This window comes from Urocampus carinirostris, chromosome 19 (genome assembly GCF_059441175.1).
Source record: "Urocampus carinirostris isolate Australia breed hairy pipefish chromosome 19, RoL_Ucar_1.0, whole genome shotgun sequence".
Classification (NCBI taxonomy): domain Eukaryota; kingdom Metazoa; phylum Chordata; class Actinopteri; order Syngnathiformes; family Syngnathidae; genus Urocampus; species Urocampus carinirostris.
In genome coordinates this window covers 460,459-483,607 of record NC_142367.1, presented here as the reverse complement: position 1 = coordinate 483,607, position 23,149 = coordinate 460,459, and the positions used below count along the sequence as shown (strand labels likewise).

The following is a 23,149-nucleotide window of genomic DNA, read 5'->3' as shown; positions in this document are numbered from 1 at the left end:
ACCGTGAAGCTTATTACGCCAAAATCAAATTCTCAATGGATAAAATGTCGATACCGGACAAGAAGGGACAGACAAGATTGATAATGAAACAGAATATCGAAAATAAACAGGACAAACCAGACGGGAACGAAAACTGGAGAGAATAACAAACAGGACAAAAATAGACGGGAACGAACCTGGAAACAGATATTAAACAGGACAAAAATAAACGGGAACAATACGGACAGGGAATACCAACAGGAAACAGGACTGAGTCAAAACCCACGTCTTGCGGAGCAAGGGTTTCTTGACAGGCTGACAAAGAAAGAATGAGAGCACTGATCTTAATTAGACGGAAAGCCAATCTTTCAATGAGCCGCAGCTGGCGCCACACTTTAACATTTTTCTTCTTATGATAAATAAAGACTAAAAAACAACCTGCAGGGACAATTGGGTGCCATGGCAACTGTGACAATTAGTTTCATTTGAATTTGTATTTGAATTAATAATAAATATTTATTTTTGCATTACTAAAATGTTCTTAAGCTAATTCTTCAGCCTTTACGGCAAATGAATATCAGCTCCAAATATGTGTTATCAGCCTCCTCTTAATACTTATGGGTTTCTCAAGGCCGATACCGATTATATCTTTCGATTCTTAGGACAAAGTAGGCCATACTTTGCTAGCTCCAAAGTTGGCTAACATTAAATTTCCTAGTTTGGTAAGGTAGTTAACATTATTGTATTTGTCAAAATACATTACAATATTTTACTGTATGTGAGAGTCTTACAATATTTCAAAATCATTGTAATAAAAGCTAACCTGTATAGTAGCTTATTATACAGTTATTGATTGTTCGTTGGTGCGTGTGTTTGTGTGTAGATATTAAAATAATTTGAATAAAGATACAGTATAGTATACGAAACGCAAAGTCCGAACTGTAAATCCTGTTTGTAGTAAACGATTTTAATCATGATCACACATACTCAACAAGGTTTGTCACTTACAATGCTGAGGAATAAAATAGAGTTAATCTTCATTACGAAATGTAAAACGTACGACAAAATTAACAATTTTCTCTGGTACATTGAATAAAAATAGTGTTATGATGCCTTTTGTATTTCATCTATATCACTTGTGATCAGGGTTGGGTAGGGTTACTTTAACTTGATTACTTTCAATTACTTTTGGATTACTCCAATACCAAATATGCTAATAAAAGACAAAAGAAACTAAATGTGAATAATATTACTAAATTTTGTGCAGACTTGGGGAGTAACAGAATACATGGAACGGCAAAAATGATGTTGGCAAGCTGTTTGGATTTATTTTCATTTTGTTTCTGTCGCATTTTATGTTAGTTTTGCCGGAGATCAAAGTGATCAAAGCCAGGAGAGAAAGCTTACCACGTGTTGTGAGTCATAATTTTATTCATATTTAGTTTCTGTTGTCTTTTATTAGCATATTTGGTATTGGAGTAATCCAAAACTAATTGAAAGTAATCAAGTTAAAGTAACCCTACCCAACCCTGCTTGTGATCCAGTGGTTAAGATTCGGCGCTCTCTCCGCCATGACCCGGGTTTGATTCCCATTGGCTCCAACTGCAAAATTTAAGTCAAAAATAAAGGGTGTGATGGGTCAAAGGAAAGTAACCTGGGGTGGTGCATGGTGATAGGAAATCCAAACAATACGTTGAAAAGTACAAATTGGGGTCACAGTCTGTTGAAGGTGTGTGTGGGGAGGCAGCGTGTCTCGGTCCCCTATTGCTCGGTGAGGTGGTCTCTGGGGTCGGCGAGTTTGGAAGGCTGGTTGAGCGAGGGGGCCTGTGCGGCATGTGTGCCTAAGAGCAAGTTGTGGGTGATGGGTACCCCGCCGGGCACCATGCCCTCTAAGGCCTCAGACAGACTGCCCGGGTCCACACCCATCACGTCCACCTGGAATCTGATGGGCAAAGGGATTAATTAGTAGTTGTGCTTAAAAATAATGTGTGAGAGCACTTAATATGTTTTTGTTCATAAAGGAGAAGCATTAAAGCATTGGTCTCAAACTCGCAACCCGTGGGCCAATTGCAGCCCACGAGGTAATAGAGTAAGGCAGTGGTCAGTAACACATTGAATGCTTGACAATTTTCTAATAACATATGTAATAATAACAATAATAATAATGAGCCTGAATCCTCTGTCATTACCAGACCACAAGGGATCTGGATGACACAGGAGTAGGCATTTGATTTTTATCCCATCACACTATTTTTGCTCACAGTACAGTACCACCTTGTCTCACATTTTTATCTTGAAGGAGCACATAACGCTCAGATTTTTTAAAGGTGGGGTGCGGTATTTGAAAAGTTTTCTGACTTGCCTTCAAGTCATGGTTGCAGCTTTAGGCAACCAGTTCATGATGCACGTGCAAATACATGCATTTCTTAGATGCACTTGAATAAACGCATCTTTTATGGGGTTTTGGGTGGCGTTAGGACCCCACTAGAGGCGGGCCTTTCATTTCTTTAACATTTTTCTTCTTATGATAAATAAAGACTAAAAAACAACCTGCAGGGACGAGCATGAAGTCTCACTCCAGAACTCTCACCTCGAACCTAATGTGTTCCGCCCTAAAAAGGTTTGATAATAGTAAGATAAAAGCAGATGGGCTCAATGGAGAAATATATCAATAAATGCTATTTGAACTCAGTTGGACATTGTTAACACATACTTGATAGAGAAAACATTTACATTTCAAATTTTTAGGGACACCTCAAATGACGCCCCTCCCCTTTAAGCTCTCAGGCCACGTGAAATAATGTGGTGGGCCACATTTGGCCAGGAGGCCGTGAGTTTGACACACGTGATCTAGCATGTCATCTTGCAGCAATGCTAACATAAGCACTGTTTTAAAAATCTACTCAAATGCAACTTAATTCAGTTTCAACAATTCTGGAGTGATTCATATGCAAAGTAAATGATGGGTTGGGTGGCTGGCAGTCACACAGATAGTTGTGTGTTCTAGGTTTGGGTTCAAGGGTGGGGGGAACATTTAAAGAGCTAGTTTGCTAGTCTAGTATCCCAGTGTTTTTCAACCACTGTTCTGCGGCCCAGTGTTAAATTTTGGTACCGTTCCATGAAAAATGATTCGATTATTGTGCCTGTGCGGTCTAGCAATATCTCTCTCCCATTTGCACTTACAATTACCGGAGATGCAACAGCACTGGCCTGTGGTATTCCACTGGATTTTGTCCATGAAAGGAAAGGTTGAAAAACACTGTAGTATCCACTTCCATTGCATTTACCTGTTCTTCATTTAGGCGTTTATTTTGTCTTGGGCAGTGACGGCCGCTTTTGTTGGGTTGCCGTGGCTGGAGGGACAACAACAATGCAGACACGTGACCACAGCAGTCCACACCAATTCCAAAATGTCTCTTTTTCTGTGTCAACATAGGGCGGCAGTGGCTAGACAGGCGGCTGATATGATTACATGGCGGGTCGAACGTGGCCCGCGGGCCGGGAGTTTGACACATGTGCTCTAGAGCATGGGGAAAATTGAAAAATGTGCGACATTGTTACTTAAGCAAAGTGCTTTTCGTGCTCACATTCTTTTTTGAGTTGACAAATTTTATTGTGCAACAAATATTTGAACTTTATTGCCAGGCCCTTTGATCTATTGGTTGTGTTTACAGTGTTGTTTGGTCGTGTTTGTAAACACTTTTCTGGATTTATTCAGGGAGATTATGTTTAACCTCTTTTCAAATTATTATCTTAATTCTCGTGTTTGTTGACAGTGTTATGCAAATAAAAGCATTTGTGCTAAGGGCACCAAGATGGCTCGCAGCGACCAAGGGCAACTATGTAAATTAGACCTTCGAGAACATTTGCAGGCAGGGTTCACAAATATTAAGCCCAACCTTTTAATATTGATGAAGTAAATGTTGATTTAAAGAATAAAACACACAAAATTGTGTGAACATAAAGGCGAGCGATATATCTTTTTTTATGGTGACGTGGCACCGAGGCAGCCAGGTGACACCAGAGAAGAGAAGGAAATGGCGCTCCACGTGAAACGCATGCACCATGTTTCTCTTCACGTCTCCAACGTGGATAAACTAACTGACGAGCAGTCCACACAAATTCCAAAATGTCTCTTTTTCGGTGTCAACATAGTGCAGCAGTGGCTAGACAGGCCGTATTGGTCCCCAAAGGGGTTGCAGGTTCTATTCCCTGTTCGTCTGAGTTAAATGTCCTTGGACAATGCATTGAACCCCCATATGCAAGTAGGCACCTCGCATGGCTGACTCCGCTATCCGTGTCTGAAAGCGTGTGTGAATAGGTAAAGTGTGTAATGCATTGCAAAGCGTCCTCAGTGAATGGTTAAGGTGGTATCTACTGTAAATGCAGTTTATTTATTATTTACCGATAAAATAATTTATTTGTAAATCTGACTCCCATAAACAAGTGTTTTTTGTTGTTCTCACCTGTAGACGGCGCCGTTGGGTTCAGGGTGAACGGCAAGTTGGTCCATGATGGCCCATGGTGCAGTGGTGACAAAGAACTCCTTGTTGACGCAGTTTCTTAAACTGTCTGGGACGCGGCCTTAACAAAAACAGGAAACCAAGAAATCATGTCAGGGGGCACGGCGTGTTTTACTTCGAGGAACTTTTATTTGAACTTTCCCAAAATCAAGTGCAATTGCACCGCCATACACTAGGGGGCAGTGGAGTTCTTATTGGCAGAGTGTTTTGTTTACATTTAGCTTCCATGCAGTGCATTAAGCACAGTGTGTAAGCATTGAGTATGAAGTGTAGAAACGAAGTGTATCAGACCCTCGTGCGGCCCAATGAAAAATATATTTTCCAGGTGAAGAAAGACAGTGCAAGGAGACAAACAATCGTCTCCCCCTGAAAGCTAAGACGAGGAAGTTTGATGAAACGTACCTAGTACTTCCAGTGTTGTGCACATAACTTTAAAAAGTTACTCTACAGTAGAAGTAACTAGTTACCAGGGAAAGTAACTATTATGCTACTTTAAAAAGAAGTTGTATGTCAAAGAATTTGAGCATTATTCGATTCAGTTGAATAGAGAAGAACAGAGAGGTAGTGTTGTTTTGGAACCCTGTAATATTTATTGCACTCACTAGCAATAGATTTATCCTACACTTGAAGTGCAACAAAAATAACCGGTAATCGATATAATAAAATAACAATCAGCAGTAAACAATATAAAGTGAGTTTAATAAATGAAATCTAACATGAGCCAGAACAGGATCAGGACCCAAACGTGTGACGTTTCTCACACAAGCCTTTTATTTTACAGGAAATGGGGAGTCAAGCACGTTAGGAAGCAGTCTGGCGTGAAATGATAGGAAGCTAGAGGCCAACTAGATCAATACCAATTGCCCGAGTAGATATCGGACAGATGGGGTCGATACTGGACAGGACGGGACAGACAGGATTGATAATGAAACAGGATATCGAAATAAAACAGGATGAACTAGACGGGAACGAAAACTGGAGAAAATAATAAACAGGACAAAAATAGACGGGAACGAAACTGGAAACCGATATTAAACAGGACAAAAATAAACGGGAACAATACGGACAGGAAATGCCAACAGGAAACAGGACCGAGTCAAAACCCACGTCTTGCGGGGCAGATGTTCGTGACTGACTAACCAAGAAAGAACGAGAGCACTGAGCTTAAATAGACGGAAAGCCAATCTGTCAATGAGCCGCAGCTGGCGCCACACGGGCCGGGTCAATAGGGCGCCATGGTGCCCGTGACGCCGTTGTAGAAATGGAAATTTCGTCTCTTTCAAAGAAACAGCTTTTTCGGCTTGGCTCACGAAAAAGAGCTCCCAAATTGCTCTCTTGGTTGTTTCGCCTGTTTAACCCTTATGTTACCATTTGTTTTGTATTATTCCGAATGACTTAAAAATGGGGTAAATAAAGCAAAATTGGCACTAAAATGTTAACACTGATAAAAAACAGGAAACATAAATGAAAATATTTCTCAATCTACAAAGAAAATGATCAAATACAAAATAATTGTAACCTTTTTTCACTTTAGGTCTGTCCGTCTATCTATCTTTGCACCAATAAATATTTCTTAGTTCCGGCATCCTGGTATAATGCACCTGAGGCGTGTTCAGGAGAGTGATCAGACATGTAGTCTCTTGATAATCGCTTGCCGCGCACTGCTGAACGTTTTGTAATCGCTCACTGTGATTGCCTTACTGATCCAAAATGGCCGACGACAGTACAATGGATTTCGTTCTACAGCTTGCTTTGAGCGAGTTGGCTGAAATGAGCGACAGTTCGCATATTGACACAGTTAAGGTTATCCTAAACGCAGTGGAAGGGTCATACCTGTCTTGCATTGTTCACAAACATTACCAGGCAATGTAAGACGATATATTACATCGCCAACAGCACTCGTCAGGGTGAGATCCTCCATCTTCTGCACTGTCGACGCCATGTTGGAAATCAAAGTAAGCGGTCTTTCTCCCGTGATTACTCGGGCACGCGAGCGCTCAATAATCACTGGCCGTTCAGAAGCTAGCGATAGCTCGCGATAGCAATCACTCACTCTCCTGAACACGCCTCTGTTCTCCTGGGCACAACGCTGGGTGGTACTGACACTCCACATGAAAATGCCATACAAATTAATGCCAGCTGCTGTTAATCATGAGGGGGAAAAAGTGCAATTAAGAAGCAAAACCACTAGAGAGCTGTGTCAGTGTCATTTTTAAGCAGACTTACTGAGAAACATAAAAATAATTTGAATTTAGAAGCACCTTTCAAACCTTGAAACCACAACATTAAAATTCAAACATTTTCAAGGGTTACAAGCACCCGAACAAACCAATGACTCTTGATTGGCTAGTTACCAGTGATGGCCCTTCGGATCTCGGTGGCTGCCGCCTCCCTCATCTCCAAAGAAGCTTGCTCGCTGTACCAGGCCGTGTGTGGGGTGCAGATCAGGTTGGGGGCATCTTTCAGAGGCCCATGAGCAAAACTAAACAGAAGAAAACTTTAAAGCGCTTTTCCATTTTGTTTTTGGATTTATTTGATGACGGACCTGAAAGGCTCGGTCTCGTGGACGTCTAAGGCGGCCCCTCGTATTCGGCCCTCTTTCAAGGCCTGGGCCAGGGCCTTCTCGTCCACTAAGCCCCCCCTGGCAGTGTTTACCAGGAAAGCCCCCTGACGCATCTACACACAAGTACAAAAAGAGCAGTGTTTTTCACTCTAGTGTCCCTTGATATCTTGTCTAATTAAACAAGAACAATGATAAAAAAAAAAAATCAAAATTTATTTATGAAAATCCCAATTTGCGCGTGTGTGTGTGTATGTTCGTTTATAGGCTCCGAAACGGCTGAACTGATTTTGATGAAAATTTACACCGTTGTACTGTAACGATTCTGGGAGTGTTTTTAGCTCGGCGTCCCAAAAAAATACTGATAAAATCGATAAACATTTGCTTTCACATACAAGCGGCTCAGAGCTGAATGCAGCCATTAAGATTATGTTAAAAACAGCAACCAACAAATAAAAAGAACATGAAAATTGAAAGGAAGTGAAAACAATATATACGTCCTTTTTAAGCCCAGTCCTGTCACTCTCCAGTTGTCAGTCCGTCAGTGAACCTCTGCTGTTACAAGGTAAGCATTTTGATCCCGACCCCCGCCTGTCCCGTTATTGGCACCCATTTTTCCTCCGATCCATTTCTGATCTCCTCCTTTGTCTCCGGCTCCGACCTGTTTTTGATCCCGACCACGTTCTGCTCTCCTCTCCCGGCTATCGACCTGTTTTTCCGTCCTTGATACCATCTCCCGCTACGGAAGATCCACTTCCATATTCGGATCAAGATCCATTTGTGTGAGCGGCTTGCTCCCCGTCCGGATCGCGGGCGCTGCCCTTCCTCTTTCTATCAATTAAACTTGTGAGTAAACGTTACGTGATTGGGTCTTCCCTTTGTGCTGGTATTGACATGGAGTGCCTTATCAATAAATGGGATTCTATTTGATAGCATAGATCATACTATATGAAAAAAAAGTGAGGTAGAGGTATGATCTTAGGCCCCGTCCCTAACCCTGTCCCGAAATTCCAGCCATAAAATGTTAATCATTAAGTCAGGTTGGGGCAGAGTTTTTCTCTCTTGCCAATTTTTTGTTTCCTTTTTCTTCGTGGAAGATCTGCACAGCATGCAATTACGTTTACTCAAGTAATTATTTGAATGGCTACTTTTTACTTCAACTTGAGCGATATTATTATTATTATGAAATTACTGTACTTTGGGTATTCAGCTTTGGGTATACTTCAAGGCCCCTCAAATCAATTTAATCGGTCGGGTTCGGGCTGGTTCGGGCTTTTATACCCGTGTTAGATTTCATTTATTAACCTCTTGTGTGAGGCCTATTTACCTGCTTGATGGTGAAGTCATTGATGAGGTGGTGGTTGTGCTCGTTGAGGTTGCAGTGCAGGGAAACACAATCACTCTGGTAGAGAAGATCCTGCAAGGTGTAAACGCGTTGTACGCCAAGCGAGCGTTCCAGCCCGTCCTGTAGGTACGGGTCGTAGAACAGAACCTGGAAGCCGAAGACTTTGGCACGCACCGCCACCGCCTGCCCCGAGCGACCTAGCCGTAAAAGGGATGGCAAACATTAGCATCGCACGTGGGCAGCGGAGGTAACAGACGCACCGAATCCGATGAGGCCGAGAGTCTCGCCGCGGATGCGAGCGGCGCCGGACGCTACTTCCCGAATCTGTTCTACGCTCTGGACCCGCGTGCCCTCCCGGAGAGTCTGGTACAACCAGGTGTTGCGCCGATACAGGTTGAGCACGTGGCAAAGCGTTGAGTCCGCCGTCTCCTCCACCACTGCTGACGGGATGTTGCACACCGCGATGCCTACCGACAAAAAACAAGGAAAATACAGGCGTGACACTCTGTCGGCTTTTGGTGAAATTCACTGTTTTTTTGTCAAAATTGGTGATGTACATGATTTGCATCGATCAGGGGTCTCCTAACTTTTACAAGCATCAAAATACTTTTTATGCAAGGGGCATTCCAGTTGTTTGATATATATTTATAAACAACAACTTACTCTGTTGTTACTATGTTACAAGGTTCATTATTGGAAGTAGAAAGAACAGAGAGGATAAAAGGCAGAAAGAAAGACGGATAAAGAAAAAAGACATAGAAATAGAGAGAAAAAGAGAGAGAAAGGAAAACAAAATAGGAGAAAGAGAGATATAAAGAAAGAGAGAGAAGGAGAAACAGAAAGAGGGAAAGAAAGATAGAACAAGAAAAAAAGGAGGAAAGAATGAGAAAGATGAAAGAGAGAGAGTTAGGGAGAGAGAAAGCAAAAAAGACAGAAAGACAAGGGAAACAGGAGAAAGAAAAAAGAGAGAGAGGGAAAAAGAGAGAGACAATGCAAAAGAGAGAGAGTAATGGAGATGAGATGAGAAAGAAAGAAAGACAAAAGGAGAAAGAAATACAAAGAGAAAGACAGAGGGTGAGAGCTAGACAGAGAAAGAAAGAGGTAGAGAGCAAGAGAGGAAGATAAAAAGAATGAGAACGAAAGAGAGAAAGTAAGAAGGAGAGAGCAAGAGAGGAAGATAAAAAGAATGAGAAAGAAAGAGAGAGAGCAAGAGAGAGAGAGCAAGTGAGAGAGAGCAAGAGAGCGAGAGCAAGAGAGAGAGAGAGAGAAAAGAAAGAGAGTAATTGAGAGAATGAAAGAGGGGGAAAATAAAAAGAAACGGCACCTCAGATGATGTACTACTCTTTTGCCCGCCTGTTTTGCATGAGATTTTATTTTATTTTTGTATGGAAAATTGTTGAAGACTCAAAAAAGAACTGAATAAAATATATTATTTTTAGTGGGACATTGTGGCAAGACAAATTAGGGTTAGATCAGTGGGTTTTTTTTCAAAATTTTTTGAGCCAAGGCCCATTTCTTTCATTAAAAAAAAAAAATCCTGCAAAACCCACCAGCCGGTGCCGTTGCATATCCGGTAAAAGTAAATTCAAATGAGAGCTAGCTTCTGCTACACCGCACAAACACACAAATTGGATCATTTCCCACAGCACCACGACACAGCGGTTAAAAAAACACGAGTTAGAGGGTTTTGTTACCAAGCTCTCCAGCGGCTTTAATGTCGATGTTGTCGTATCCGCTGCCGATGCGGATGATGATGCGAAGCGCTTTGAACTTGTCCAAATCTTCCCTAGTCAGGGTGATGGTGTGATACACCATGGCACCTACTGCCTCATTGAGCACCTGCACACCGGGAAAAACCCTAATGATAAGCGTCTTTCGCCCACTGCCAATTTATTTCCCCCTAATTAGCTCCCAATTTACACATGTATTACTAACAATGGGAATGTAATTTTTTTCCCAGTTATTTAGGATATTGTTTTAGTATTGTCATACACCGCTGCCCGTCTTGTCATGATTACTGATCCGAGGCACCTGTACCCGCTCCTTTTACGCCAACAGCCCTGGACGCTGATTGGCTCCCTGACACATTTTAAACTCCCGGCTTTCTGTTACTGGTTGTCAGACCGTCTGCGAACCTCTGCTCACGCAAGGCAAGCCCTCCGACTCTGACTTCGTCCTGTTTTTTGGCGCCCGTCTGTTTCCCGGCTTCGACCAATTCTGCTCTCCCGTCCCGGCTACCGACCGGTTTTTCCGCTCTCGACTCTACCATAGCTCGCTACGGAAGTGCCACATCCGCGTTCCGAGCGATCTGCTCTCCGTGACCGACGATCACCAGATCGTGGGTGCAAGCCTTTTCCTCCCTCTCAATAAAACTGAGCGAAACGAACGCAAGTCTCTGTTTCTGGTTTCTGACACATCTATGCTGGGGTTTGGCTTATCTCTGGACCATCTGATGAAGGTTCTGTATTTGAGTCGGTTAAAAAGCCTTCTGCTACTGGTAACCATGGAACCATGGAAAAGAGTATTTGCTGTTTTTGTGTGTGGAGAAAACCCCTACCCAACAAAAACAGCCTCGAGAGGGATGGGCACAACTAGGCACTTGCCTAAGACACAAAACAGGAAGTAGTGCCCTGACGATCCTGGATGTTGAACTTGTCAGACAGGACGAAAGGAAGACTGAGATCACTTGCGCTCGTTTCTTGGTTTTATTGAAAGGAAGGAAATGACAAGGTGGGATTCTTCGATCCGTTGGTTGGCAGATTGACGGAACTTGACAGGCGGGTGAAGGCTTGGCGGGAATGGTCGCGGACAGGCATAATCGTAGTGTTCGGAAAAGAGTTCAGGAGTCAGACGGGCAGGGCAGATTTACAGAAACGGGTGGGCAACGGAGATCAATCAGAAGAAAACAGGGAGCAGGCAAAGAGTCAGAGGTATGGGCTTACTGAGCTGAAGGCAACAGGTAGCATGAGTACAATCGGACAAAGTGTTACCGGAAGCTGGGGATTTAAATGTACAGGGTGCGGCAATCAGCTGTCCTGGCTGTTGGCGCCAAAAACCTGAGCACAGGTGTTCCCAATACATGTGATTGTGACAGAACCGAGAAATCAAGGTTTTGTACGTTTTATTTGTGGATGATGGACCATTTGGGGGAGGCAGAAACTAGAGGCACGGGTGCTCAAAACAAGGGCAGCATTTATCTAAAACACTAAGACTAATGTGCCCTGCCACTGACTGGCAACCAGTTCTGGGTGTCCCCTGCCCACATCCTGAAGATAGCTGGGAAGTGCTCCTGAGGATAAGCGGTACAGATAATGGATGGATGGATGGATGGACTAAGACCAATAAAGCAAACAAAGAAGTGGGCACAATGCACCTAGCACCATGTCCAAACAAGAAAACAGAAATAAAAACCAAACCTCACAAACAAACTTGAAACAACAATTAGCTAAATTATTATTTCATTTGATTTACTATTTTTTTGCAGTGCAATCTTACAACAGCTTCATCAAACAAAATACATGATTTAATATACATATATACCAGTACTACCTCATAATCAAATTATTAGTATATAAAAAGGGAAAATGTGCTTGGGCATACATAATTCCTACCACCAGAGGGCCCCAACTAAGGTTTGCCGAATTATCACACACCCGTGCCCAGTTCTAACACCCTTTGGGGCACTCTGGTGGGAGGTATGTCAGACCCAAACAAAAAGTAGTAAGTTGCTGCCACCTACTTATTTTTTAAATTACTGGGTTGGTCACTGGCAAAGATAGTGAAACACAGTATGCTGTTTTGCAAAGATAGATTGGGGCAATCTCCCAAAGCACACTGCTTGAAAGAACACTGCTTCAGAAAATATACAGTAAATAATTATAATTAAATACTATGTATGTGTAAGGTGGAATTCCCCAGAAAAATGCATATCTCTAAACCAGATGCTATCATGTTTGTGGTTCAAATATTGGTACTGCCCAAAGGGGCGTTTCCTTCTTTCTCTCTCTTTGTTATATCTAAATAAATGCAGTTTGGTCAGGAGGTGCCCCCCTTAGACTTAAGGAGCACGGCCATGGAGACAGCCCGGCCCTTCCTCTCCAAATGCAGTTGTAAAATAAGACAAAATGCCTGGTGTATCTTTTAGTGTTAGCAAACGTTTAAAATAGCTATCCTACATGTAAGAGATCGACATAGATCCCACAGTATGTCAAGAACCGGAACAGGATCAGGACCCAAATGCGTGACGTTTCGCACACAAGCCTTTTATTTTACGGGAAATGGGGAGTCATGCACGTTAGGCAGCAGTCTGGCGTGGAATGATAGGAAGCCAGAGGCTGACGAGAGCAATACCAAATGCCCAGGCAGATATCGGACAGTTGGGGTCGATACCGGACAGGACAGGACAGACAGGATTGATATCAAAACAGGGTATCGAAATTAAACCTGGGTCTTCCAACACGAAAACGACCCGAAGCACACAGCCAGGAAAACCAAGGAGTGGCTCCATAAGTGGCATATCATGGTTCTAGTATGGCCCAGCCAGTCTCCGGACCTGAACTCAATCGAAAATTTTTGGAGGGAGCTCAAACTCCGTGTTTTTCAGCGACAACCCAGAAACCTGACTGATCTAGAGAAGATCTGTTGAGAGGAGTGAGCCAAGATTGCTCCTGCAGTGTGTGCAAACCTGGTGAAAGACTACGTTTGACCTCTGTCATACCAAACAAAGGCTAATGTACCAAATATTAACATTAATTATTTCCATCCATCCATCTATCCATTATCTGCACCGCTTATCCTCGGTAGGGTCGCGGGGGTGCTGGAGCCCATCCCAGCCATCTTCGGGCAGTGGGCAAGGGACACCCTGAACTGGTTGCCAGCCAGTCGCAAGGCAGTTAATTATTTCAGGAGTTCAAATACTTATTTAAAGCTATATCACACTAATAAATTGTTTAAAAAAATCATGCATTCTGATTTCTGGATTTTTCTTTTTAGTTTATCCGTCTCACAGTTGACATGCACTTGGGAAAATTTCAGACCCCTCCATGATTTCCAAGCGGGAGAAAAAGCAAAATACCAGGGTGTTTGAATACTTATTTTCTTCACTGTATTAGCAGGAGAATAGCATATATTTGTATTCATTTTTGTTTATTGTCAAGTCAATTGGCAAACATTTAGATCTTTTTTTTTTTGGAAGAATATTTTGTCTTTTTGTAACACTATTTTTCTATCGGTCCAAAACTTTGGAAAAAAGAGGAGGAAATTAAAATCGGATTCATCGATTAATCGAAAAAATAATTGACCGATTCGATTACGAAAATAAACTTAATTTATCAGTACTGTATGGTTTGGCATGTTCAGACAAATTTTTTTTTTAAGTTTAAGAATTTTTTTTTTTAGAGGAACTTTACTATATTTTCTGTTACAGTTATAAACCTACTCTTTGTTGTAAGTTGCACCATATTTCTGTCTTTTTTATTTTATTATCTGTTAACAAGTAGTGGTATGCAGAGGGGTACTTAAAACTGTATAGATTATACTATTTTTGGTACTGAGCTAAAGGGATAAAAGAAAGGCGGGTGCGAGAGGGCAAACTACCTTTTCGTGAATCTCCTGCGTGGACTGCGCATCGCAGAAGGCGACTGTGGCCAAGTCTTTGAGGATTGGCATCTCCACCGTGCAGTCGCGCCCATCCAGCAGCGCCACCAGAGGGCGCGGGTGCATGGGCCCGTTCATTATTTGGGGTCGGATACCTGCACCATCAAGGAAGGACAACAACTTAGATTTGACAACACAAGAAAATTATTTGACACTGTGGACCATAATGTCTTACTAGAACGGTTGGAAAAATGGATTGTTCTCTAAGGAACCGTAATCTTATGGTTCAGATCCTACCTCTCAGATAGGACGCACTGTGTTAAATATGGTGAAATTACATCTTAGCTCTTTAGTGTTACCTGTGGTGTTCCGCAGGGTTCAGTACTTGGCCCCCTTCTTTTGAGCATTTACATGCTTCCATTAGGTGATATATTTATATATATTCACTTATAAGTATAATATCAGTTTTAATTGCTACGCAGATGACACTGAACTATATCTTTCCGATAGAGGAATCTGCCACACTAAACTGTGGAAATTTGGAGGCCTTCCCGACTGAGACAAAAGAATGGATGTAACTCAACTTCTTGCACCTTAACTCTGAAAAGACCAAAACGCTAGTTATTGGTCCATCTAAATGGCGTGAGTTGTTCTCAAAATCGTCTCTGAACGTTGACAAATATCACCCAGAGTGACTCAGTCAAAAATTTTGGTCTCATATTTGACCCCGATCGGTCCTTTCAAACACATGTTAAGAATATTACTAGAACCGCTTTATTCCATCTTCGCAACATTGCTAAAATTCGCCCTATGCTGTCTCAGTCGGATGCGGAAATTATAATTCATGCGTTTGTTACCTGCCATCTCGATTACTGTAATGCACTACTCTCCGATCTCCCGAAGTCCAAAATCAAGAGCCTTCAGTTGGTACAAAATGCTGCAGCGAAGCTTTTAACTAAGACAAGAAAGTTTGATCACATTACCCCGATTTTAGCTAACCTGCACTGGCTCCCTGTTAGCTTAAGACCTGATTTTAAGGTTCTGTTGGTATACAAAATCATGCATGGACTTGGTCCCTCATGTGTTTCAGATTTAATTTTCCTCTATATTCCAGTCCGGAGCCTTCTGAAAATGCTGATCTACTAGTGATCCCAAGAGCCAAGAAGAGATCCGCAGGTTCGAGAGCGTTCTCCTTTTGGGCCCCGGTACTGTGGAATGCTCTTCCCCCTGAGATTCGATCTCAACCTCAGTGGAAATGTTTAAATCTAAGCTTAAAACACACTTCTATTCTATAACAATATCTGTGTATTATTTGCCCTCATGTAGGTTTTAGATGAGGGGATGGTGTCATAAGGGTCTGTAATTTGCAATACTCTTTGATCTGCGCCCTTTGAGACTCTTTGTGATTAAGGGCTATACAAATAAACATGACTTGATAATGAGAACATTGAATTGCTGTAAGCCTTGCTTGTCTTGGCCATATGGTGATTGCTTGAAAAACAAGGATCAGAGAGTAATTTTCCTCGTTTTAGTAAACTGCGAGGTTTTTCGCTTCTCCCTCGACAAGTAGGCTATTTTGTTTACATTTCTGTAAAACTTATAATGATGGCTGCATTGAAAACCGATCAGGAGGAGGTGTAGCTTGATAGTATAAAAATTACAACAGGGGGGAATGCTAAGGAAATTATGGTCGAAGTGTGCCTTTTATACAATATTCTATATTTTACACGTTTATATATCTTTGCACGTTTATATATCTTTTTATGTTTATTAACGTTTATATATTTCTGTATTGTATTCAAAACCTGTTGAGCTTTCAAGTTGTTCTCAGGAGCAAGCTCCTTCAAAGTCGGGGCGGTAAGATTCCCAACCCAAAAAGCTACAATTCAGACACTTTCTGTTAGATTCCTGTCTGTTATCAAACAGGTGCACCCAAATTTCAATGATCTATTGCTCATTTATTATACTCACACGCCATCTAGCGACCAACATTATACACTGGATTTCCTGTCTGAACCAATCAGAAACCTTACTGTGTCCTCCAATCAGAATCCACAAGACCGTATAAAAAAAGAGGCGCACACTTCATTGCGTAAGTATATCATTTCAGTTGAAGAACCCAACTGAAATTAAACCCAACCCTGTATTGCCTGTGTTTTTATGTGCTTGCTTTACTTTAATAAACGAGTTTGATTATAACTTAAAAGTTTCTTAATCCATCCGGACATCGTTTTCACCCTGACAGCCAGGTCCATTTGCCCCTCTCTCTGTTGTCTACAGTAATTCCATACACTTTCAGGAAGAAGGGAAGGAAAGGTGAAAGATTGAAGGAAGAAAATTGGAGGTAGGTATGGAGGTAGGAAGGAAGGATGGCGAGCGGTCAGCTGCTTTTGAGAAGGGCATAAACGGAGGCGAAACTAAGTTTAATTTGCCTCAGTCGACTACACAGGAGTGTCCAATTATCACAAACCTGTGCCCAATCATCTTGAAACCCTCAAAATGACTTTTTTTTGTTTGGCAAAGTACATTGGGTCATTGTTATTTGTCATTTTTGAGTTTTTCTGTCATCCTTTGTGGCATTTTGTTTTCACCACGATGCCAAGTTTGTTTATTTCTGGTTTCTTTGCTACTTTCATTTTCCAGTCCCAGGTTTTGTTTTCTTTTTCTCGTTTTTGTTGTGGTATTTTTTTTTCATTTTTTGTGCCCACTTGGTTGTTTGGTACTTAGGTGCTGATTTTGTTTTGGATGAATACCGTCTTAGTTTTGAGCACCTATGCCTGCAGTTCCTGTCAGGACTAGAACGGAAACAGGACCCATTTTTTAAAATTAAGTTTTATTGAAAGAAAGAGGAGGAGCAGCACCCGCTCTCGAACTCGGATTGTGATCCGAACACAGAAGTGGATCTTCCGTAGCTAGCGATGGCGGTAGCCGGGACTGGGAGAGCAAAAACGTGGTCGGGGTCAGAAACGGGTCGTAAGCCGGGACGGGACAGCAGACATGGTCAGGATCCAAACAGGTCGAAGCAGGAGACAAACGGGAACAAAAACGGGACAAGCGGGAGTCAGGGTCGAAAAAGGCTTGCCTAGTGTACACGGAGATTCGCAGACGGACTGACAAAAGGAGAATGACAGGGCTGGGTTGAAATAGCAGGGAAGCCAATCTGTTAACGAGTCGCAGCTGGCGCCACACGGGCGGGACCAATTGGGCGCCATTGCAACCGTGACACTCACTGAGATAGTGACCACATCATCTTAGGTTTGAGAAAGATGCGATTTTAGTCCCTTGAAACGGCAGCTTCCCTCTTAGGCGACAGTGGCGCAATTTTAATTCATCGCTCAACGGGTGAACGCGCTCCGGTTGCATAATCCCTCCTGTTTTGCTTTCTACTCTCCCTCCACTTCTTCTCCTTAGCGTGTTTTGGAGTCTGTTCTATTTCTGATCTGGAATGCACACACCCCTCCACTCCCTTCGTACACACACCCAGAAACAACCCTTTCCCTTCTGTATTATTGATTTCCTCCACTCAAGCGTTCTTTTCACTACAATAATGGGATATTAAGCCAAGTATCAACTCAACAGGCTTCCTACACTTTTTCATGGCCAAATTCAAGCACTTTTTGAATTCCTAAGGCAAATTTTTCAAGTACCTTTGAAGGAAGAAATCCAGCATTCAAAAGAATTTTTTGTTAACTTTGATGAAGAAAATAAAGTCATGACCATGTTCCTAGCACATAGTTTGTGCTATTTTTAGATGTTCCTATCTATGATCTACAATCTTTTTGTCATGAACCGGAACAGGATAGGGACCCAAATACGGACGTTTCTCACACAAGCTTTTATTTTACGGGAAATGGGGAGTCATGCACGTTAGGCAGCGGTCTGGCGTGGCAAAACAGGAAGCCAGAGACTGAAGAGATCGATACCAATTGCCCGAGGAGATATCGGACAGATGGGGTCGATACCGGACAGGACGGGACAGACAGGATTGATAATGAAACAGGATATCGAAATTAAACAGGACCCAATAGACGGGAACATAAACCGGAGAGAATACTAAGCAGGACAAAAATAGACAGGAACGAAACTGGAAACCGATATTAAACAGGAAAAAATAAGCAGGAACAATACCGGACAGAAAATACCAACAGGAAAACAGGACCGAGTCAGAACCCACGTCTTGCGAGGCAGAGGTTCGTTGACGGACTGACAAAGGAAAAATTAGAGCACTGAGTTTGAATAGATGGAAAGCCGGCGCCACACGGGCGGGGCCAATTGGGCGCCATGGCAACCGTGACACTTTTCTGTCAATGGGCTGCTACAACCTGACATAAATTCCGCCATTCTGCTTAAACAATGCACGCACACCTTTAATACGTCACACTTATTTACAATCATGGAAAGGGTATATTAGTATATTTTTTTGCATTTATATTTGGCAGCACTTCAACTCTGTCGCTAGAGTAGCAAGACGATTGACAGGTCGCTGTGCAAAAGGAGAAAGCAGAGTTCCCGTCTTTTTTTGTCCTGTTTTTATTCTCTCCAGTTTTCGTTCCCGTCTAGTTTGACCTGTTTAATTTCGATATCCTGTGTCTATATCAATCCTGTGTGTCCTGTCCTGTCCGGTATCGACCCCATCTGTCCAATATCTGCACGAAAAATTGGTGTTGATCTCGTCAGTCTCTTGTCTTTCGACGCCATACCGCTGCCTAATGTGCATGACTCCCCATTTCCCTCAAAATAAAAGCTTGTGTGAAAACGTCACGCATTTGGGTCCTGAACCTGTTCCGGTTCTTGACAATCTCAGTAAATCAGAGCCCTATTCTAAATCTTTCACAACTATAGACCTCGAGGTAACCCCCCTAAAAAAAGAGTTAGCACCCCAAAAAAATTTAAAACCACATTTTCAAATTAATATATTCTGATAACATTACAATTTTCCTCATAAGAATATCCTGTTAAAATGTTTGAGCACTTTTCTTGCCTCCATTTTTGGGGAAATAGATCACACAACCATGAACAAAAGTACCGTTTTTTTTTCCAAATTCTGAACAATAAATGCTAAATAGACTGCATTTACATAATGCTTTTACTAGTCACTGAGGACCTCCAACGATTTTTACAATACACGTCACACTTTCACACACCGATTGCCTGCCTGCTTATAAGGGACTTCAGGGGCTCAGTGTCTTGCCCAAAGGCACTTTGACATTTAACTCAGAGGAGCCAGAAATCAAACCTGCAACCTTTCTGGTTCCAAAACGACTACCTCCTGGGCTACTGCAGCCCCCAGAGATGTGTATCTTTGAGGAACAAGCTATCTGACGTGAGGTTAGAGGAGCTTCATCTTTTAAGATACAATCTACCACATGAACATTTATTTGGATTTTGTAATTTAAACTGATAGTTTGGTAAGCATGTTCTTTATGATAGTTATCTGAATAGTATAACTTTGGTGCCAAAGTGCGCATGGGATAGCCACAGGGGACCGTGCTCTCTCCGTTCCTATTCACCTTGTACTGTATTCGTTGGACTTTCAGTACAACTCTGATCCTGCCACGTGCAGAAGTTTGCTGATGACACTGCTATCATGGGATGTATCAGAAGTCGGCAGGAGGAGGAGTACAGGATTGGATTAGGACTTTGTCCAATGAAACGACGCTAACCACCCGCACCTGAACACCACCAAGACCAGGGAGATGGTGGTGTACTCACTAGAACTAGAAGTCACCCGGTTCCTGTAACTATCAAAGGAGAATGTTTAGAATTGGTCCAGACTTACAAATACCTGGGTGTGCAACTGGACAATAAACTGGACTGGACTGCCTACACAGAAGTCCTACGCAGGAAAGGACAAAGCCGACTGTACTTCCTCAGAAGGCCGGCGTCCTTCAACATCTGCAAAAAGCTCTTGCAAATGTTCAATGAGACTGTTGTGGCAAGCGCCCTCTTCCACGCGGCAGCGAGTTGGGGAGGCAGCGCTAATAAGAAGGATGCCTCTCGTCTTAATAAACTGGTGAGGACAGCGGGCCCTGTTGTGGCCCCAGAGCTGGATAGCCTGAAAACTGTAGCTGAGAGACGGGCACTGAAAAGTCTGTGGTCAATCATGGACAATTCATCACATCCACTATACAGCATCATCTCCAAACAGAAGAGCAGCTTCAGCGACAGACTGCTGTCACAGTCTTGTTCCACGAACAGACTGAGGAGATCATTTCTTCCCCATGCCATGAGGCTCTTCAACTTCACCCAGGGGAGTAAGCCCACATTAAACCCCACCCCCACATTTGCACATTACCCTATTTTTATTACAGGGTGTATTTTGTGTAGCACTATTTGAATACTCAACACGTTATATTGGGTATTTCTGTATTCTATTTCTTTTTTTATTATTTTATTTTTCAACACAAGGATACTGCTGGAAGTGTGAATTTCCCTACGGGGATGAATACAGTCTATAGATATATCTATGAAATGAAAAGTAAAAAAAAGGAAAGGTAAAAAAATCACCTAAATAACTACTTGAGTGAAAGTAAGTGCATGCTGTGCACATCATCCACCCCAGAAAAACAAAACAAAACAAAACAAAAAACAGTGAGAGAGTAGCCCGCCCCGACTTAATAATTGACATTTTAAGCCCGAACCTGGCGTGAGATCTTGATATTACCTCTATGACACAATGACACTCACTTCATATTGTTTTACTGTAGACTTTTGTACTATTAGTTTAAGTTCCATTATTCATGTCTACTTGACCGGTTGTCTCAGGTCAGAGTTAGATTAAATTTATTAAACTCACTTATAATTACACTGCTGACCAGTAAACCAAGGTAAATATGCGCTGTCATGGTTGCCATGGCGCTCAATTAGTCCCCGCGGTGTGGCACCAGGTTCTGTCACGGTTGCCACGGCACCCAAATTGGCCCCGCCCACTGACAACAGCTGAAACGCATTGACAGATTGCTGCTGGACTACTAAAACGCGTTCTCGCGAGTTGCCTGGTGAGAGCGTCTGCAAGACTCCTGTTAAACTCTGTGAGAAATGCTTAGTTATGTGAATTTGCCTGTGTTTGATCCTGTTTCATATTTGGCCTTATCTGTTTGATTTTGACAACTCTTTTGTTCGGATTTCAATCCACTTCCGCGACCATCAATCCCCGGATCGAGTTTGCGCGCATTCTTCCTCTTCCTAATAAACTGTCAGTTCGTTACGCAATTGGGTTCTCCATTCCTGTTTCCTGTACTGGTTCCTGACTTGCGCGGCATGTCAAGTGATTGGTAAATCTTGAAAAAAATCCCGGGAACACCCCCCCACTTCCAACACCCATTTTACTGTTTTCCTGTCTTTCTCTCCATCTATTTCTCTAAGCCTACAAGTATTTTAAAACATGAGAACTGATATCACAGTTTTGCTTTTATTTTTTAAATCAATATTTCTTTAAATCAATTGCTTCTTTTAAGATTGATAAGCTCTTCATAATACACAGTTCCTTTAATTTTTCATATTAAGGCGAAGGCCTCAAACCGTCGTCCCTCGAACCACAATTGGCCCAAGTTTGACACTCCTGCTGTAACGGAATACAATCACTTTTTTTGCATCTTAAGTACGCAACACAGTTACATGTATTTCGTTACTGCCCAACCACTGCCCAACCGAGTTGTGTTGACAAAAAGACACCAAATGCTATTTGTCTTATGCGGCACTCAAAATCCCACATGAAAGAGAGCCCTGAACATACCACGCATGGGCTGGTAATACGCAAGCTAAAAAAAGCCCGTCTGAAGATTTTCTATGGATTATCTCCTCTAAGAAACCACGTCACGGCACACGATTTGCCATCGTGGCTAAGCCACTTAGCTAGCGAGCTGTGGTCACGTGACATTAAAGCTAACCCACCTGCGATGCTGCTCAGCGGGACGCCGCTGGCCGACAACTCCATGGCCAGTTGAAGGTAACTGTCGCAACTAAGCTCCACTCCAGCTTTTAATGACATTATTAACCTACACTTAGCCAACCAAGACGCAGAACCCTCCCACCCCTATATCTTCTACACTTTTACTTTACTTTGTACATTTTTGCTTTATCTACTCAACTTTCCTATGATTGTCAAGATTGATCCCATAGAATTTTGTGATATGTATATGTATATAATTACAGGGGGATAAGGCTTTGATGCTAGGTCCTTAGCTTAGCCTTTTGGCTTTTTGTGTACTTTCTATGAAGTCACTATCTTTGATTTTTGCATTTCGGAGATGGAATATGAGCTTGCTCTGTCCACTCCACGCATCGGCCCGGTATTGCAGCCCCCCCGCGACCCTAATGAGGATAAGCGGTATGGCTAATGAGATGAGATGAGATATATATATATATATATATATATATATATATATATATGTATATATATATATATGTACCGTATTTTCCGCACTATAAAGCGCACCTAAAAGTCTTAATTTTTTTCAAAAGCTGACCATGCGCCTTATAATACAGTGCGCCTTATATATGGATCAATATTAAGTCGCAAAGTCTTGCAACTAATGAAAGCAGGCGCCGACTAGATTTTCCCCCGAACGTGATGTAGTCCGTGGTGTATGCTGGGATTTATATACCGGCGTTTCATTGGCTAACCAATGTGTCAATCATCATTTGAATCGATCACTATTGGCTAAAGTTATTCGGAGGTAAAGAGGGTGGATCCTTTTTATCATTTACAGCCTGGCATAGGCTAAAAGGGCAAAACAAAGCCTGCAATTGGCCGAAAAAGATGAATGTGAATAGCATGTTGGGTTGACGGCATAGAGAAAACAGTATTTTACTTTTCTGTACTGTATTTGTAAATATTTTACTCTCCTGGATTTACTACACTCACGGATATAAGAGGACCATGGTTGCACATTATTATTGAACACAACGACTTCGGTGAGCTACTCCGGCTATATATTTTCCCAGTATCTTGTTTCAGGGTGATATCGATGTTTCTGTGATGGGTCTTTTTTTAAATTAAACTCAATTCCAAGTGTTTATTGTCATATGCACAGTAAAGTTGCGAGCGAAAAAGAAAATAGAAACTAAGGAATGGTTGGCATTTCTTGAATCCCAAGACTTTAACCTTCCGAATGATATTTGGAACGATGTATTTGAGTGACATCG

The 23,149-nt window shown here is 42.2% G+C and overlaps 1 protein-coding gene across 2 annotated transcripts in view; it reads right to left on the bottom strand.

Moving 5' to 3' along the window:
* Window positions 1–919: 919 nt before the first annotated feature.
* The window catches only part of ctbp2l (C-terminal binding protein 2, like), a 28,287-nt gene continuing 6,057 nt past the window's right edge, over window positions 920–23,149 (bottom strand). Inside the window, exons 2-10 of one of the 2 annotated variants that reach the window (XM_088323639.1) lie at window positions 14,003–14,157; window positions 10,102–10,246; window positions 8,668–8,874; window positions 8,390–8,604; window positions 7,048–7,178; window positions 6,857–6,984; window positions 4,446–4,563; window positions 3,267–3,332; window positions 1,777–1,921 (exon numbers count right to left, since the gene is read on the bottom strand). In XM_088323639.1, the coding sequence (XP_088179765.1) occupies window positions 3,278–3,332; window positions 4,446–4,563; window positions 6,857–6,984; window positions 7,048–7,178; window positions 8,390–8,604; window positions 8,668–8,874; window positions 10,102–10,246; window positions 14,003–14,157 (1,154 nt within the window). In that variant the 3' untranslated portion in view covers window positions 1,777–1,921; window positions 3,267–3,277. Of the gene's footprint in view, window positions 1,922–3,266; window positions 3,333–4,445; window positions 4,564–6,856; window positions 6,985–7,047; window positions 7,179–8,389; window positions 8,605–8,667; window positions 8,875–10,101; window positions 10,247–14,002; window positions 14,158–23,149 lie in introns of both variants that reach the window. The other variant, XM_088323640.1, reaches the window with a different exon arrangement.